The sequence below is a fragment of the Ursus arctos genome, unplaced genomic scaffold (assembly GCF_023065955.2).
Source record: "Ursus arctos isolate Adak ecotype North America unplaced genomic scaffold, UrsArc2.0 scaffold_13, whole genome shotgun sequence".
NCBI classification, from domain to species: Eukaryota; Metazoa; Chordata; class Mammalia; order Carnivora; family Ursidae; genus Ursus; species Ursus arctos.
Genome location: NW_026622797.1, coordinates 51,274,385 through 51,293,017, shown reverse-complemented (window position 1 = coordinate 51,293,017; position 18,633 = coordinate 51,274,385). Strand labels below are relative to the sequence as shown.

At 43.7% G+C, this 18,633-nt stretch overlaps 1 protein-coding gene across 1 annotated transcript in view; it reads right to left on the bottom strand.

Annotated features, from left to right (window-relative positions):
* Positions 1–18,633, bottom strand: part of SCML4 (Scm polycomb group protein like 4) — a 113,365-nt gene that overhangs the window by 51,469 nt on the left and 43,263 nt on the right. Inside the window, exon 2 of the mRNA XM_026511696.4 lies at positions 10,336–10,550. Within this exon, the coding sequence (XP_026367481.2) occupies positions 10,336–10,550 (215 nt within the window). The remainder of the gene's footprint in view (positions 1–10,335; positions 10,551–18,633) is intronic.

The window sequence follows — 18,633 nt, the reverse complement described above, 5'->3', positions numbered from 1 at the left end:
GTAAAATGTTAATAATAGAGGAAAGTAGGTATGGAGTATACAAGAATTCTCTGTTTTACCTTTGCAACTCCCCTGTAAATCTAAACCTATTCTAAAATATAGCTTAATTTTAAAGTATTAACAACAGGATCTGGCAGAATAAACTAGGTAAAATGGAAGGCAAGAAGGGAGACGAAGCTTCTTTCTTGGAAGTCTAAGACTGGAGAGAGATTAGGTGTCCGGGATGCCATGCTCTGACGTCTAGTGGAGCTAGTCCTTGGCCTTCAAAGCTAACAGCCCTGTACAGATGCTGGCAAAGTCGGCACCTTCGCCTGAAATTCAAAACCTCAAACCTGGGTGTGGTGACTCCTCACCCAGGGCGTGGCTGCCAGTAGCTGCCTGAGGGGCTGTGCTCTGCTGGGGTCGAGTATCCTGGTGGGTGAAGTAGAAGAGGAAAAGTCGGTCCCTGCCAGCTGGCATCTCCACCAAAGGGGGCTGGGGAATGTGGCAGCAGCTCATCTTTCTTTTCCATTTACAAATCCAAAATAAGGGCCCAGAGAGTTTCTTGCTCCAGCTGTCTTTCAGGGAAGACCTTCTCTAAGACATTTGCTAGAGAACCACTGGAAAGAGTTGGGGAAGGGGAGGGTTTGTTTGCAAACTGAGATGTGTGGCCAGGGGCCACTAATGGAGAAGGGGTTAGCTGATGTAAAAATTGAAGTATTTTTCTAAAAATATGCAAGTGTGGCAGAAACAGAAGTGTTAACTGAATGACGTTTCACACATTGATAGCAAGAGATTGGTAATCCGGGGACAGAGAATATGGTTGAGGGAGCGTGATGGGTAGAGACTGCCTGCACATCAGCAGAGATGAAGCAACAACGCAAAATTTTAAAATAAGTTCGGGGTGGTAGTGGGCACATACACTGGAACACTAGCTTTTGAATCTGGGCTCCAAGCCCTGCTCAGCCATGCAGCATGAGGAGCTCTTATTCCCTAGGATTGGGGAGCCTGCCTTTCCTTACCTGTGTGAGGGTAATAATATCCCCTCGCAGGGATGTGGCAAAATTTAAATGTAAACACTAGCATAGGGCTAGTGCAAAGTGAGGACTCCATAAATACGCATTCTCACTATTGCTGATGGTATCGGGGGAGGGCAGGACGAGACGGAGAGCACCCATATTCCCTCACCTGGGACATGAGCACTGAGAACTGGTAATATTTCAGTCATCAGCTATCCCTCGCTGACACCCAACAGGGGACTGGCTGGAACACAGGGCTCAGAGACAGGACTGGGGTTTGGATCCTGAGTCTGCCGCCAGCTCACATGGGACTCTGAGCAACTCATTCAGTGCTTCTGGGCTTTATCTTCCAAAGCCATTAGATTGGGTAGATGGCTGGTTTCTAAATTCTCTTCCGACCCATCATATGTATATGCCCTGTATTAGACTACTTCCAGAAACATTAAAGCATTTGAGACAAAACCAGTGTCCGTGCCACAGTTTGAACGTTGATTAGAAGAAATGTGCCATCCTAAATTTCTTTGGAATTCTATTTCCAGAAATATAGAAAACTAGGTTCTATGGATTGATTGAAAACAGCCACAAATAATGGATAAAATGTAAGATTAATGAAAGTATAGAGGAGCAGACAATATATAAAGAATTATCAGGCCAGGGGCACCTGGGTGGCTCAGTAGGTTAGGCATCCAACTCTTGATTTCGGCTCAGGTCATGATCTCAGGGTCGTGGAATCGAGCCCCGCATTAGGTTCCATGCTCACCGTGGTATCTTCTTATCCTTCTCCCTCTGCTCCTGCCCCACTCTCTCTCTCTCAAATAAATAAATAAAGTCTTAAAAAAATTATCAGTCCAAAATATAAGTGGAATCTAGGCCTTGGGAATTGGCATGGAGCTCAGGGCACATCCAAAGGGCTATGACCTCAGGGAAGGGAGAGTCGGTTGTAAACTTGCCCCACCCAACCCCCCACCCCAGCAGACAATAAGGAAAGCTGCCTTAATGTTGGGGTAGGAGAGTGTGCAGATCCCTGAAAAGATACTGCCACAAGCCAGAGAGTAATACAATAGAGAACAGAGTGCTTAATTTGCAACGAGTAGAAAAAAAATTAAATACTTAAAAAAAAAAATCCCAAAGAAGGCAGGAAAGATAGGTAAAAGGAACACAGAATGAGTGAAACAAATAGAATACACAAACTACGATACATATTTACACCCAAATTTGTCAGTAATTTCTTTAAACATAGATGGCCTAAATGCCTAGTTAGAAAACAAAGATTATTATTATACTGGACATTAAGGGTTGAAATATGTCCTCCAGGGGCGCCTGGGTGGCTCAGTCTTTAAGCGTCTGCCTTCGGCTCAGGGCGTGATCCCAGAGTCCTGGGATCAAGCCCCACGTCAGGCTCCTCCGCTGGGAGCCTGCTTCTTCCTCCCCCACTTCCCCTGCCTGTGTTCCCTCTCTTGCTGGCTGTCTCTCTGTCAAATAAATAAATAAATAAATAAATAAATAAATAAATAAATATCTTAAAAAAAGAAGAAAGAAAGAAAGAAAGAAAGAAAGAAAGAAAGAAAGAAAGAAAGAAAGAAGAAAGAAAGAAAGATGTCCTCCAAAATAATGTTGAAGCCCTAACCCCCAGGACCTGTGAATGTGACCTTATTTGGAAATCAGATCTTTGCTGATAATCAAGTTAAAATGAGGTCATTAGGGTGAGCCCTAATCCAATATCACTGTGTCCCTATAAAAGGAGAAATTTGGACAGAGATGGACAAGTATAGAGGGAAGACAATATGAAGACACACGAAGGACCCCATCTATGAACCAAGGCATAGACCTTGATCTTGGACTTCTAGCCTCCAGGACTGTGAGACAATGCATTTCTGTTGTTTCAGCCCCCTAGTCTGTGTACTTGGTGACAGCAGCCCTAGGAACCTAATATGCCATATTTAAAAAAAAAAAAATCGTGTTCGCCCTCCCTTTTTTCCCCTTCCCACCCTTATTTGAGGACAGTTTTGTTCCTGTCCCTGCCACAGCTTCTCTTGGAGGCACATTCTTCCTTTAGACTCACACTCTTTCTCCACACCAAACTCCCTCAGGGTTCTGAGGAGATGCTGTGAGGAGCAGAATTAGGGAAAATTGAATACATCACTGTGTTTAACCTCAGACTTTAGTCAAAAACTTGCCTGTTGGAAATGCAAATCAGCTCCAACAACAAGAAGTTTGTAGCCAATGACCTAATTCCATTCCTAGGAGTCAGCCTGTTTCTGGGTCCACCCATACCTTTTTCTCCCTGCACTTGGAGGAAAGATCAAACACCTAAGGGATGGAGGGGCCACTATAGTACTTTGGCCTTGAGGCCTGCTTTGGCAACATGCCCCTCGGTTAAATCTGAGATGCTAGCTAAGCTTTCTTTGAACTAAAACTTCTCTAGGAAAATAAAATTACCCCAATACAATAAACTGCCTACGTGACAATGAAAACAGAAGGGGATGCTTGAAGGTGGAATGGAAACAGGCCGGCTCCCTAATGTCTTTCAGAGGTGCAATCGGGATGGGATAGGGTAAGGAAGCTGGAACTTTCTCCCACCATCTCTGTGCTGGGTTCATATTCTCCTCTGGACCCAGAGAGCCCCTGGGACTGGTGAAGAGCAGAGGTAAGAGGAGGGGGGCTGCTGCTTTGCTGAGGGCAGGAAAGAATGGCTTAGTTTCCTCCTGATAGAGGGAAGCTGAGAGAGGAGACGATGAACCCAGGACTCCAGGGTACCAGGAGAGAGAAGAAAGAAAAGAGAAAACACAAAACACCATCACTGGATGAGTGAAATTCAGAAAAATGGATCTACCCGTGAGAATTACTTAATGGAATGCTGTCCACTATGCCCTGTGATCCCAATAATCTTTAGTAGAGACCACACATTTAGTAGAGACCAAGCAATGCATGGTGTGATTGGGTTTCTTACAGAAACTGGTGAGGAGGCCAAATTCTCCACATCAGCAGGCGTGGGGTCGGCCCCGTCGATGGGACAGGAAACAGGGCCCATCCAGGTACAGGATTGTGTGCTTGGCAGAACTCAGAGCAGCGGGAAGCTGGGGCTGCCTTATACTGGGCCACAAGGGAGGACTTACATTTTCAGGAATATTGTTTGTTAAACACAGCGATCGCTGAACATTGAAGTAGATATACTTACAGAGTATTAATTTAAAATATGTCAAAAACAAAGGTAATCGATACTCAAAACTCATCACTTTCTAATTATTTTGTTATCACGCCCCTAAGGGCGGACAGAGGTAGGAGGGTGGGGCCACACATCTCTGACCAATGCCATGCTCGGGGCTGTCGTCATGATGCCTTAGAAACAGGACAGGCTGGGAATATTTATGCCTTGGAAACTGTCGAATGCTACAAATTAAGGCTGAATTTACTCTTTTGTTGACTTACAGACTTAAGAAAGTGATGGAGAAAACGTTAAAAACACAAATTAAACTTAAAAGTGTGCCTTGGCTCCAGTTATTACACCATGAATAACACAAAAAACTGAACTATTTTTGGTTTTCACTATCATCCAATTCAGTGAAGAAGTTAATCACATTCTCAACAAAGGAGCAAAATTCCAACATACCACTTCGCTGTTTCCCTTTCTTTTACTTCTTAACATGATTGAAAATATCAACTAGCATTCACGTTGGCGTCACACTCAATGCCGGTGGGGGGACATGAGCCAGCACACCCCTGCCTCCCACCCACCACTGAGCCTCAACCTTGGCCGTTGCTCCAGCCCTGGGGTTGGGGGTGGAGAGTCCCAGAAAACCGCAGGACAGACAGTCCCTACCCTGATGCTGTACACCGTTCAGCCTAAGGGAATGGCTCCTGCCTCGTTGTGCTTGTGTAATGATCTTCCCCATGGGAAAATGGGGTTGCAAGAGGCATGCCATGCCCCCCATCAGCGAGGGGGGGCCGCGAAGATCAGCACAGGAAGGCTTATTAGACAGCTCTTCTCCCCTTGCGCACGATTTCGTGCTGCATTTGACGTACACAAGTATGACTCTGAGACAATACGAGATCTGGACGATCAAAGAAGCGCGGAAGCCAATTCAACAGTTCTAATGAAAACACATTTTAAAACGAGGCTTCAAGCACGTGGTGGAACAAATAAAACCCTTTCTACTTAAGTTCGAACATTCTCTTAATTGAGATTTTTGTGAATTTGACTTCCTTGTTACACAATGCCAAGAACACATACTCTCTGGGTGGGGGCAGGGAGGTGGGGAGAAACGGATGGCAATAAAAAAGAGGGAATAAGACAGAATGTGGCATTACTTATGCTTACTAGAAAATCACTCGCTTTATAGAGTGAATTTTCTAGTTCACAGAACACTGTTCTTTAGGACGCCTGCGTGGCCCAGTCAGTTAAGCGTCTGCCTTCGGCTCAGGTCATGATCCCCGGGTTCTGGGATCGAGTACCATATCGGGCTCCTTGCTCGGTGGGGACCCTGCTTCTCCCTCTCCCTCTGCCTGCTGCTCCCCCTGCTTATGCTCTCTCTGACGAATAAATAAATAAAATCTTAAAAAAAAAAAGACTTCTTTAAGAACTTAGCAGAGGCTGCTGGTTATCCCCAAATACCCATGCCCCCTTCTTTCTTTATTAGTGGGATCCTTGAATTTTATCTGGCCACCTGAGCACCCAGCACTGCATTTCCCCATCTCCTTTGGTGCTCAGTGTGGCCAAGGGACTAGGTTCCGGCCAGTGAGATCCAAGCATTTAAGGGGTGCATGCAGCTTTGAGGGTTGAGTTCTTAAATGGGAAGGCCTGCCTCCACTACCTCTGCCCCCATCCCACTGGCTAGACTGTGCAGTAGTGGGAACCGGAGGGGCCATTTTCGAGCATGAGGTAGAGACTTGGCGTTAAGAGTGGGAGAGCAGGGGCGCCTGGGTGGCGCAGTCTGGTTAAGTGTCTGACTCTTGATTTCGGCTCAGGTCATGATCTCAGGGTCCTGGGATGAGCCCCATGTTATGTGGGGCTGCGTGCTCTCCCACTCCCCCTGTCCCTCCCTCTGCTCATACTCTCTCTCTCTAAAATAAATAAATCTTAAAAAAAAAAAAAAAAAAGAGTAGCAGAGCAACAACAGAGAAGGAGCCTGAGTCCCAACACCATGGAGGCATCCTATCATCCTCAGATGGGCTTCCCAGACTTCAACATGAGAGCGAAGTTAGCTTCTGCCTTCTTTGAGCCGCTGTTGTTTGGCCTCTGTTACAGCAGCCGCGCTTGTATTCTGAATGACCCAATTACCAACATGTTAGAACATGTTAACCATTTGTTTTTAATATTTTAGGGATGCTATTCTTTCTAAGCATGTTACACTTTTCTAAGCTCATTAAACCGAGCAGACAGAACATAATGTACTCTTTTATGGGAAGTGTAAATGGGAAAGCATAATTACTATTCTGAACAATAATACAAACAGATTGCCAAGGTCTAGAGGGCTGCTGGCCCGTCAGTAAGTGGACTCAGGCTGTGGGACTCGGTTCATTCATACCTAATTCCTGCCGTTTTCCTGACTCCCGTCACTATCAGGGACCAAATAAGAAAATACACACAAAATGCTTTGTCCCAGAGCCTCAAATACAGAAATGCTCAATGAATGTTATATAAGACTGTCACTGCTATATTGTTGTTGTTGTTACTACCATGTAGAGGGGACAGCTATTTTTAAAACCCAGCACCTTTTTCTTCCTGCTTCAATCATAATCCCAACCATAAAGGCACAAAAGCTGGAAATCGCACTATTCAGTGACATTTTAATCCGCGGCATCTACAGAATGGAAGCTAGAGTTTCTCCTCGATGTAGACTCTATCTCTTTAAAACAGCCTTGATGGGGACACCTGGGTGGCTCAGTCGGTTAAGCGTCTGCCTTTGGCTCACATCATGATCCCAGGGTCCTGGGATTGAGTCCCGCATCAGGTTCCCCGCTTGGCCAGGAGCCTGCTTCTCCCTCTCCCTCTGCCACTCCCCCTGCTTGTGCTCTCTCACTCTCTCTGTGTCAAATAAATAAATAAGATCTTTAAAAAAAAATCGTAATGGTCTTTTTAGTCACGAGATACAAGGAAAACCTATCTGTTGACCTTGCGCTGTCTGAACTAAACCAACAGCAGACGCTTCAAACTGAGAGGTAAACTCTGTTCCATAATGAAGAGTCGGGCTGTTTTCATGGCAGTCAGTGTATAGCTCTTCAGAGAAAATACGACGTGAAGAGGTTTTTGCTTCCTTCGACTGGGGTGAGAAGGGGGCATAAGGCCATCAAAGGATGTTCTCACAGCAGTGAGCATGCCCCAGCAATGTGGCTGCAGGCCTGGGCCAAGGGGACACGGGCAGATGGGCCTGGGAGGAGGCATGACCTATGAACTCTGCGGCGCTGACATCTGACTACCAGTCGATTTCTTCCTTTTCTCCCTGTAATTCACTGATATTATTCTCAAGACCCAGAGAAGGGGTTACTATCACAGCCTGTGTTTGCTGTGCTTGGGGCTTAAACGGAGAGGCTTGTGCCCATACTTAGACCAGAGAGAATTTCCACATGTGACTGACACAGAGGTGATTGGCAGGGCAGTTTGGGAGAGCACCAGGCAAGAAGTGACAAATGGCAACCAGCATAGACCTCGACGCAGTCAGCACAACCAGGCTTCCTCAGAATCTCCTGGAAAAGAGCCTTCCGAAGACTCAAACACTGATTATTTTATTATGACAATATTGTTAGTATAAGTATATCATAATGATGCTACTATTGATGTAACAATGGCTAATATTTTATAATATTGATCATGTTATTGTACTTTAATTGTTCTATATTATTAATAAAATACCATTTAGTTATAACAAAAATTCTTATTATGCTTATTCCATGTCCAGCTGTGTGTGCATTTTTCTTCCCCAAAATACCTTCCCCTTCAAATCGAAGGCCATTACATCGCTATAATTGAGCTTGTAAGAAATGTACCTACGAAAAAGGTAAATAGACTCTGAAGGAGGGTTTGGAAGAATTTTCTTAGTAGTAAAATACAAGATCTTTAAGGGTAGACCAAGTAATATCTTATTTCACTTGCTCAGGATTTCTTTTTTAACTTCTCTCTCCCCAACTGCATCTCAGATAGTTAAAATTGCCAAATTAGTGACCATTTGGTAAAAGAAATGAAACCGTACAGTTTCCTTGCTGGCTTCTCCACAATTAAAACCTTTTCATTAATGGTAAAATGGAGCTTCTGGGTCTCAGAACTTCTCCAAATGAAACTGGAGAGACCTAATAGGTTGCAAATGTATTTTGCCAAGTAAGGACATTTTTTAAATTGCCAAATCCTGACAACATACAATATTTAATAAAACGCTCTTTAAAATTCCCAAATCGTGACAATGTATGACCCTTATATAAAATAAATTTTAACACCAAAATAGTAGGGAGCAGATATTTCAGAATAAAGGATGATCCTTTGGGTGGAATCATTTTAGCTTTATGAAGATTTTCACATGGTTCTTATTTTTCTTGCGTCACCACGAGGGAGTCAGCCCTGCCAGCAGACGGCACCTGGTTTGGAGCCGTTCCCGAACACCAAACCCATGGCTTGGGGAGCTGTCTGGGAGCTGCTGGCCTGAGATAACTGCCACACATTTCCCCAAATACGTGGAAGGTGAACACGAGGAGGAGCTGGGGCCTGTTGTCCCTGTGAGGGGCGTGGGCACGAGACCCGCCTGCCGCGTGCAGGACCTGGATTATCAGCTAACCGCCCCCAAAAGCTTTCTTCCTGCCCCGAGGTGTCTCTACATGTTAGGAGCCCTGAAAACTGCCCCTTTTAGGACACAGGACAATTGCCAAGTCGGGTTCATTCCATGGACTGAATTTCCATTTTTCCTGGCCCCAGAAATGCTGTGTCTGCCGGTAATTTTCATTCTTGGGTCACAGCTCCCAGGAGAGTAGGAGGAAAGGCCAACTAGGAGAGAGAAGTTTTCAGTGTGTTTCCTCAGATCCTGGATTTGCTCCCTGGCTCTACAACTTCCTGTTGATAGAAGGCTGGCCAGCTCCGGCCTTCCAAACGCAAGTCCCACATCTCAGCAACCGCACAGGTAGCCGAGCTGGGAAGACCCGCCCTGAGCCCGCTTCAGAGGCACAATTCTGAAGCTGACGTGCCCATGAGAAAAGGGAGGCTCTCTTTGTTAGAAAAATAACCAGTGACAGAAGACTTTACTTCAGTAGATGGCTAAGTAAAAGCTTCTTTTACTAAAGCCCGTGACCCCCAAATAACTTGGAGTCACCTTCCCCCCACCTACCATTTTTATTTTCCAGCAGTTGGAGGAACTGCAGAGAACCAAAGGGATAAAGGTTGAATTCATTACCAATTCTTCCGGAAGCTTTGTCTTTCTGCTGACCTGAAATAATTTCCATACATTTTCCTAAATATATGGGAGTTAATTGCCAATTTGCATTTTGGTGTGAATATTCAGATCTCAAGATGGAAACATAAGCTCTTTATTTCAAGAAAAAATAAATGAAGGAGAACTTCTGAAGCTCATTTTTAATGCCCAAAAGGCTCGTGGAGAACAAACTCAATAGTCTTCCTTCTCCAGTAGCCTCTTCAAAAACCTTTTGGAGGAGAAGCGCTCCCTCCTCCGGTTCAGATTGCTTTATGCGATTGCAATTACATCAGAGAACCCCCCCCCCCCCCCCCCCCCCCCCCGCCACTCCAAACTGGGAAGTCCTCAAAGGGTCACCGGATTTGAATTCTGCCTGACGTGCCTCCTTGGAGCCAAGCTTGACGTCAGCACTTTTTAATCAGCAGGAAACTACGAATTAACACCCTGAATTTTCGTCACAAGCCCCCTTTGGAGGCTCTGTTTGGGAAACCGCTCCTGTCCTTTGACACTGGCCTTTATTAATTTAAATGTCTCAGGACCATCATCTGCTTCTACTACTGAAATAAATGACGAAGGAGTTCTGGAACGTGGCCTTGCGCGCCGCCCTAGGAGGCCCGGTTAGGGGAAAACTCGGCGTCCGAAACACGAATTTAGATGCGAGCCTTAATAATGGGTGTGGAGCTCCGACCCTAACATCTGCTCGCCTCCCATCTTTCCCCGCGCGGTGCAATTTGCTTTCTCCACTTGTAAAAAGGCACACGACAGGGACAGCATGCATTGGCGCCGGCGTGGAACGAGGCGGCCCTGTCCGCGCCGCGCTTCCCCGAGAGAAGCTCATTCTCGGCCCGTCGCTCCCCGCTCCCAGCCTTTCCTCAGCCCGTGGACGTCTGCCCAAGCACCCGGGCGGCCCGGCGTCGCTGTGGAGAAAGGGGATGATGGAGCCGTACCTTGTACCCAGGCTTCCGCCCTCTTTTCTTTGGGATCTTCACCGCCGGCAGAGCGCCCGCCGAAGCGGAGTAAAGGTTATGCACCGCCATCTTCATGGGTGTTGCGTGCAGCGGGGGTCGGCCTCGCTTTCTCCCCGGGATCCTCTGAGACTGCATGTCTGCCGGTGCCAGTCTTACAGAAGGAAGTGACAAATCGCCCACACGCAGCAGAGGTGCTGAGAATTAGTCCAGACACAAAGCAAAACAAAAACAGAAGGATTTGTTTGGTTTGCAAGGCAAACATGTATCCAGTTTGGTGTTTTTGGCCATACCTATCCTTTCCTGGACGGCAAGACCAAACACGGGAGAGCCAGGCACCACGAGGAGTTTTTACAGTGCTGTTGGGCTTCTGGTGTAATTTCCAGGAGGGCAGAGTTCCACAGGGCTGTGATGAAGTAGGGAAGATGCTGGCTAGGGGGGAGAGGACAATAGATTCCCAGATCCAAACACAGCTGAAAGTGTCACCAGCAACGAGACTTCGTCAATGTGTGTCTCAATTTCCCCAGTTTAACTTTGAAGTGATATAATAATAGTATTAAATAAATACAACCCTCCTTTCACATTCACTCCTGTCCCTTTGGTTGGGTTATAAATGGTTATGACCTTTATTTTTCCTGTGAAAGAAATGTAACAATACAAATCAATTGTATTCAAGTTATGTCCCTTGGGACACCTGGGTGGCTCAGTTGGTTAAGCGTCCAACTCTTGATTTCGGCTCAGGTCATGATCTCAGGGTTGTGAGATCGAGCCTGCATGGGGCTCCCACGCTGGGCATGGAGCCGCTTAAGAGTCTCTCTCTCTCCCTCTCCCTCTCTCTCTCCGTCTCTAAAAGAAAACAAGTATGTCTCTTGATCAAAATGTGGAGAGAGATTTACATACAGAGATGTTCACTTTAACATGATTTAGAATTGCAAAAATAAAATGGATAGAGCCCAAATAACAAGCATTAGGGGAATAGTTCATATATCTACAGAATAAAACAATCAACTAGTTAAAAGCCTTTAACAATACGATTTCAATAACATGAGGTTGAGTGAAAAAGCATCTCATAAATTGCACATAAAAATTGTCACCACTACACAAAAATTTATGTGGTGAAAAAGTGAAAGGAGACATGCTAACATGCTACCAATGGCAGAGAGGGTGGGACTGTGGGTAGTTGTTCACTATGGACACATCCTTTCCCCCATGCAGATACCCCACATACGATAATATTCATAGCATTAAAAATATTAATAACGAGCTCCTTCAGGTAGAGTTGCCTAAATCTTGGAGGAAGAGGCAGTTGATGGACTCCAACCCAGAGAACACAGCGGTATCATGAGCTCAGGGGTCAGATTTCCTTGAATGCTCAGGATTGTGACAAGTAGGACAGAACATTAGACCCTACTGCAGGAGGGATGTTTGGTGACAAAATTTATTTCTGGGTATGAGTGGTAGCCACCGTGGAAACGAGAAGCTTTTGCTCAAAAGGCTTCACAGAGTTGGGAAAGGCGATGGAAGTAGTCCCCACTTCTGGGGGCAGCACCGCAGGAAACACGTTGCTTTGCTCAAGAAGGAAAATATCAAATATCTGAAAACATGACAGGGAAAATTGGGGGCATCTTTTACAAATGTCAGTTCACTTTGTTAATTCTCTGAATATTAACAGTATTCTCTCAATAATCTTAATCGCTCTTGGAACTATCACACCTAGTACATAGAATTTTAAAGCATAAATTTGTTGTTAAGTATTTCAGGTAGATAGACAAGCCGTTGAGAATGTCAGTTTTCCCTGTTTTTGTGTAAGAAAAATACCCCCTCTCATTGATTCTAAGATGCATGGTGTATCACTCATTAACATCTCTGAAATCACAACGCACCCTAAAGTGCCGTAAGCACACCAGAATTCCATAAGGAACAATTTTTCTTTCTTATGGTACATGAAACAGTGAGGTGTGCTATTATCAAGGGCATCTTACAGTCGATGAATCACGATCAATGAAGATAAACCCATCAACATGTGAACAAAGTTATCATTCCATTCTAGACTTGATGTCAGTACTCCACAGCGCCAACAAATATCCCAAACACTCATTTTCAAGAAAGAGGCTTCATGAAACATCAAAAACACACCAAAATTATTTCAGTAGCATTTTTGCTGTGCAGAACTTGATCTGAGTCCCATTCTGAACTATCATGATCAAGTTCCTGCTTCTGCATTATTAGTTATCTTTACGTATTTGGGAAACAGGATTTTTTCTAGTCTAGGACCTATTTTTCTACCCTTCTACTTTGCTTCTAGTGAGGAGGTCAGCAACGTGTCTAACATTAAGATCAAAAGTCAGTAAGAGAAAACCCAGGACCAGGGTAAGGCATTGAATCTCTTTGTTCCTGCAGGTGAAGGTATATTCGGCTGCAGTCCTTCCCTGGTAAATCGTGATTCTCGGCTAACTTAGATTCTCCCTCACAAAAGTCTTCTTGTTGAATAGGTTCTGGGAAGTAAAGGAAGGGTAACTAATTAGGATATTATCCTACGAATTTGTACCACTCAAAATTACACTGAACTATCCCCACATTTCTCAGTATGTTAGAAAAAAATATTTCCTAGAAAAATAGTCATCTTCTAAACTGGGCTTTTCTGTTGTTCTACTTCTCTGTCTCTACTGTAAGAGGGAAACAGGACTTGGGCTACTTTCTACGTCCTTGCTTCTGTAGAAGTACATCTGTCTCAGGATATGAAGGACCTTTCCCGAAAACTGAATCTGATTAATGAATTTCATGCTAGTGGAGCAACAACGAACCATCATTGGTGGCATACGAAGCACAATAATTGGGGAGACACTTGGAGGTAGGTCAGCCACGGATCAAGAAGGTACTATTTTCCCATTCCTTCTCACAGAGCAATACAATTTTAATACACAAGTAAATGCAATGTTAAGTAACAAGACAGAGACTTTGAAAAACCGAAGAGCTTATTTTAATTATGGGGGATTCTCTGAAAGCCTCCTTATAATGATTTTAAAGAGTTGGGGAGAAATGCTTACAAAGTGGTATTTTAATAACAGACCCAGACACTTTGGAAATGTGTGACAAATTATGACAAAATTCAGGGTCCCCAAAAATCTCCCTTTCCAAAACTAAGACACAAACCTCAAAATAAATAAATAAATAAATAAAAATAGTAAGGATTAATACTGAGAATAAGGAAGGATCCCAATCTTGGAATACAGTGGAAAGAAGAAGATGAGAATTTTTTTTTTTAGGGAGAACATAACCACAGAAGAAAGACAATGACGTTTATCAGATTTTTAATGAAAAGAGCTAAACTAATAGAAAAGGAAAATACTCAAAAATATACTAAGAGGCTATCTTCCATAATGAAGAGGTTCTCTGTGTCTAAGAAAAGTTCTTTAAGAATACACAACAACAACAACAAATCCTAATGAAAATGATACACTCAAAGGCAAAAGGAAAAAATCTCTAAGCACTTCAGCAGAATAGATCATTTATAATGGGAAAAATAAAAAAGCTAGCTCTCTATAGCACCATTAGCCAGAAAAATAATGGAGTCACCATAGTGGCTTTTTTTTCCAGGGTGTTTATAGTTGCCACAATTCCTCTCACCACAGGGCCTCTGCATATGTAGTTCCCTTTGCCTGGAATGCTCTCTTACTTCTCCATTCGTTTACTCCTCTCATTCTTCATCAGTTAGGTCACAGAAGCTTGTCCTGACCTCTCATTTGATTTCCTAAGCCTCGAGTTCCTCAACTGTGACACGAACCCTCTGCAAATACAGCATCCACCATGGAACTCAGACAAGGGAAGCAGGTAGGAACACGAAGACAACACCACCTGCTGTACCCCTGGCCTAGTAGCCACCTTCCTTCCGCTGTATCCATGACACGGTAGTAGGCTGACTTGTTTGCTTGCGGAGGATAAAACGGCAGACCCTTCACAGTTCCTCATGAAATTCAATAAGAAGTAGAAGGGCTTTCGTGAAGAAAATAATATTTTTAAAAATCCTACTTATGCCCTAAAATAAGACTCAAATAAGTAAAAAAGATTATGCTGTTATTAGGCAGATGGATACTTCTAAAATATAATTATCACCTAAATCATTCTATAAATTGAAAACAATCACATTTAAAATCCGAACGGACTTAAGGAAATGAAGACAACACAAAGGCTGGAGGGGGGGGGAGGGGCTTGTCTTCCCAGTTTCTAAAATGTATTATGAAACTATAACAATGACAGCAGTATGGTACAGAGATACGCAATCACATCGATGGAAAAGTTAGTCCAGAAATTAAACCCATATTAAGTTTCCATTTGCTTGAAATCTAGGGTCACATGTCATGCCAGTACAGGAAAGCTCAACAAATGACCTGTGGAAAACAGACACTTAGAAATAAATACAATTTCAGCTATATTTGAGCAAAATTAATTCTAGAGATATCAAAGACTAAAACATACTTTAAAAAAAACAAGAAGTACTGTAGACAATAAATGTCAACATTTTATTTATTTATTTATTTATTTATTTATTTATTTATTTTTAAAGATTTCATTTATTTATTTGTTTGAGAGAGAGAGTGGGGTGGTAGGGGCAGAGGGAGAAGCAGGCTCACCGCTGAGCAGGGAGCCCATCTCAGGGCTCGATCCCAGGACCCTGAGATTGTGACCTGAGCTGAAGGCAGAAGCTTAATCGACTGCCACCCAGGCACCCCTATTTACGTATTTATGAAGAAGATTTTATTTATTTATTTATTTGGGGGAGCAGAGGGAGAGGGACAAGCAGACTCTGCACCAAGCGTGGAGCCCGATCCCACGACCCTGAGCTCATGACTTGAGCCTAAATCAAAGTCAGAGGCTTAACCGACTGAGCCACCCAGGTGCCCCAAAGATCAACATTTTAATACTCTTGGGATGTGACCGGACTTTCTAAGAACGTTGAAAAACTCAGGAAACAGAAATGGAAAGATTAATACGCATGACTATGTAGAACTCGAATGTTTTCATACAGTGAAAGTAAAATATGAAGAAGGGTAAAAACAAATGAAAATCTGAAGGAACTATTTGTTACATATGGGACCAACGAAAGGTTACTACAAAAAACTCCTTCAAGGGGCACCTAGGTGATGCAGTTGGTTAAGCATCGGACTCTTGGTTTGGGCTCAGGTCATGATCTCAGTCCAGGGATCAGGCCCCAAATTGGGCTCCGAGCTCAGCGCAGTCTGCTTGCCCCTCTCCCTCTGCTCCTCCTCCCCACCACTCTCTCTCTCTCTGTCTCTAAAATAAATAAAATCTTTTTAAAAAACACCTTCAAATTATTAAAATACGAATAAACACTGAAATAGAAAAAATGGGCAAAAGACACAGATAATTCAGAGAGAGAGAAAGGAAGGAAACAAGGAAGAAAGAGAGGGAGGGAAGGGGGAGGGAGGGAAGGGAGGGCAATAAGTCGTCAATTGTCAAAAGAAAAGATTCTAAACTTTACTGGTAACCTCCCCCAAAAGCACATTGAGATATCATTTATCGCTGATCAGATTGCTAAATGTGAGTAACCCAACCAATAGTTCATGTTGGTGAGGGTGGAGGAACAGACATTCCTATTTACTATTGGTGGGGGTGGAAACTGGCTAACCTTTCTGAAGGACGATGGAAAATCACTTAAGAACTTTCACTTGCACACTTCCTAATCCAGCTGTATTACTCCTAAGGCTTTATCCTAAGAGGATAATCTGAGAAGAACACAAAAACACATGACCAAGGATGTTCTTTGCACATTGTTTGTAACAGTGAAATACTGAAAGCAATCAAAATGTCTCTCGAACCATTTTAGTTAAGTAAATTATTTCACATTCATAAAATGGATATTTTATGAATAAAATATTTCACATTCATAACTTGTAAATTTAAATATGTGTATACGTATCCATATGCTCCTAGCATATGTAGTATGATTCTATTCATATATTTTTTATGTATATAGATACAGATAAGTCTGCATGTATTAGGCACGGAAAGAGGTCTTGGAAAGATAATCATCAAAAGGCTGATGGTAGTTGTCTCTGGGTGGAAAGATATTGAAAGATGTGTTTGCTGTCTTTGTACCATTCTGTGTTGTCTGAATTTTTAAAACCATAGGCAGAAAAACACTATAAATAGAAAAATAAACAACGAGTGAATAATTGTCATTGTCTGGGAGGGTTTTTTTGTTGTTTTGTTTTGTTTTGTTGTTTGTTTGTTTTTTGAAACTTGTGCTTCTTTAGATGGCCTTTTGTTTTCTTGTTTTCTCTTGGTTTTGGCTCCTGAGCTACAGAACTTCACTGGCCACTGCTTTAACATCCTAAACAAACCGTGACCAAACAACAACAACAGTGAAGGACTTCATCACCAAAAAAGAATGGAAAAGGTTATTTCAGAGCTAGTGAGAATGCCGTAAAGAAGGGGCAGCTGGCTGGCTCATCTGGTAGAGCATGCAGCCCTGCTCTCCAGGTTGAGCTTGAGCCCCTCATTGGGTGTAGAGATTACTTAGAATGTCATGAACAGATGGTGGACAGGGAGAGAGAACCAGCTCTCAAGAAAGAAGCAGCTCACTGCCTGCCCCCTCCTTGATACCACCTCCCTCCAGGCCCTTCCACTGAGGGACCAGGTGGCAGTTGGGTTACTGCCCTCCCCCGACGATTTCCCTCATCTCCAAAGACCTTAAAAGTCCTCAAATGCTGTCCAAAGACATCCTTTCCATGGACTCATGATCTGATACAACCAAACATGTACATCACCTGAGAACTCTCAAAATCCTGGAAGTAGGACATGATACTTCTGAATTTCTCTGCTTTCAATTGCAGACTTCAGCAAATACAGACTGCCTTAGTTCAGGTCAGATTGGAAGCCATCTTGGAGCAAAGAGCTTTAGTGAACATAAAAGATTCTGTCCCTAGAACAGCCTCATCACCAAGTCTATAAATCTTCAAGTTATAAACCTTTCAGCAGTTGTCAAATCGTGGCCTGACATATTAAATCAAGTGATTTACTGCTGGTTTCCTAAATCTCCCTCTTCTTATCAAAACAAGGCTTGGCTGGAAATATTACAGCTGAACCAAGAGAAACGAAGATCTGGCCTATGAACATGGGAATGATATTTTACCTGTTAGCCTTGCAAATCTAATTCATATAAACCTAGGTGCTGGCTAACAGTGCCTCATCAAGGTAAAGATCAAGGAATTACCAAATCCAAACCAGACACCAATCACGTGGCCCCAGTGAGTCACCTGACTCAATCCTGAGACATGTATTCATGCACTCACTCTTTCATTCACTCCTTCGTGTATTAATTCAGCCAACAAATATCTGTTAAATATCTCTTAAATCTGTCAACAGACCGTCCAGTCTTGGCGTAAGTCTCACATGTCAGGCCCCACGCAGAATTGGACCCTCACGGAGACTGGTGTCCTGTGTGGCCTCGGAACGTAAGGGCAGGAGCGGAGATTTCAGTTGAGCGTCAAATACTGTGTGAGGCACTTGGAGTACAGATGAGAATAAATAAAACACACCTCCTAAGATACTCACTGTGGAGAGCAGGTAAGTTAAGAGGGGATAACAATATGCGGGAGAGATGGTGTAACAGAGGTTTCATGTGAAATGCTAGGAGAACACCAAGGAGGAGAGGTTGGAAGGAGTGGTGGCAGGAGAAGCCCACACACGTAACATCCGAGCTAGGATAAGGGAGAAGCAGGCTCCCCGGCTGGCAGAGAGCCCGACACAGGGCTCGGTCTCAGAGCCCTGAGATCATGACCTCAGCTGATGGCAGATGCTTAACCAACAAAGCCACCCAGGCATCCCAAAATGGAACTTCTTAATACACATTTTCCCCAATTCTGACACAAAAATTGGGCCAAGAAAGAAACAACAATTGTTGGAGAGGATGTGGAGAAAGGGGATCCCTCCTAAATTCTTGGTGGGAATGCAAGTTGGTACAGCCACTCTGGAAAACAGTGTGGAGGTCCCTTAAAAAGTTAAAAATTGAGCTACCCTATGATCCAGCCATTGCACTACTGGGTGTTTACCCCAAAGATACAGACGTAGTGAAGAGAAGGGCCATATGCACCCCAATGTTCATAGCAGCAACGTCCACAATAGCTAAATCGTGGAAGGAGCCGAGATGCCCTTCAACAGATGACTGGATTAAGAAGTTGTGGTCCATATATACAATGGAATATTACTCAGCTATCAGAAAGAACGAGTTCTCGGGGCGCCTGGGTGGCATAGCGGTTA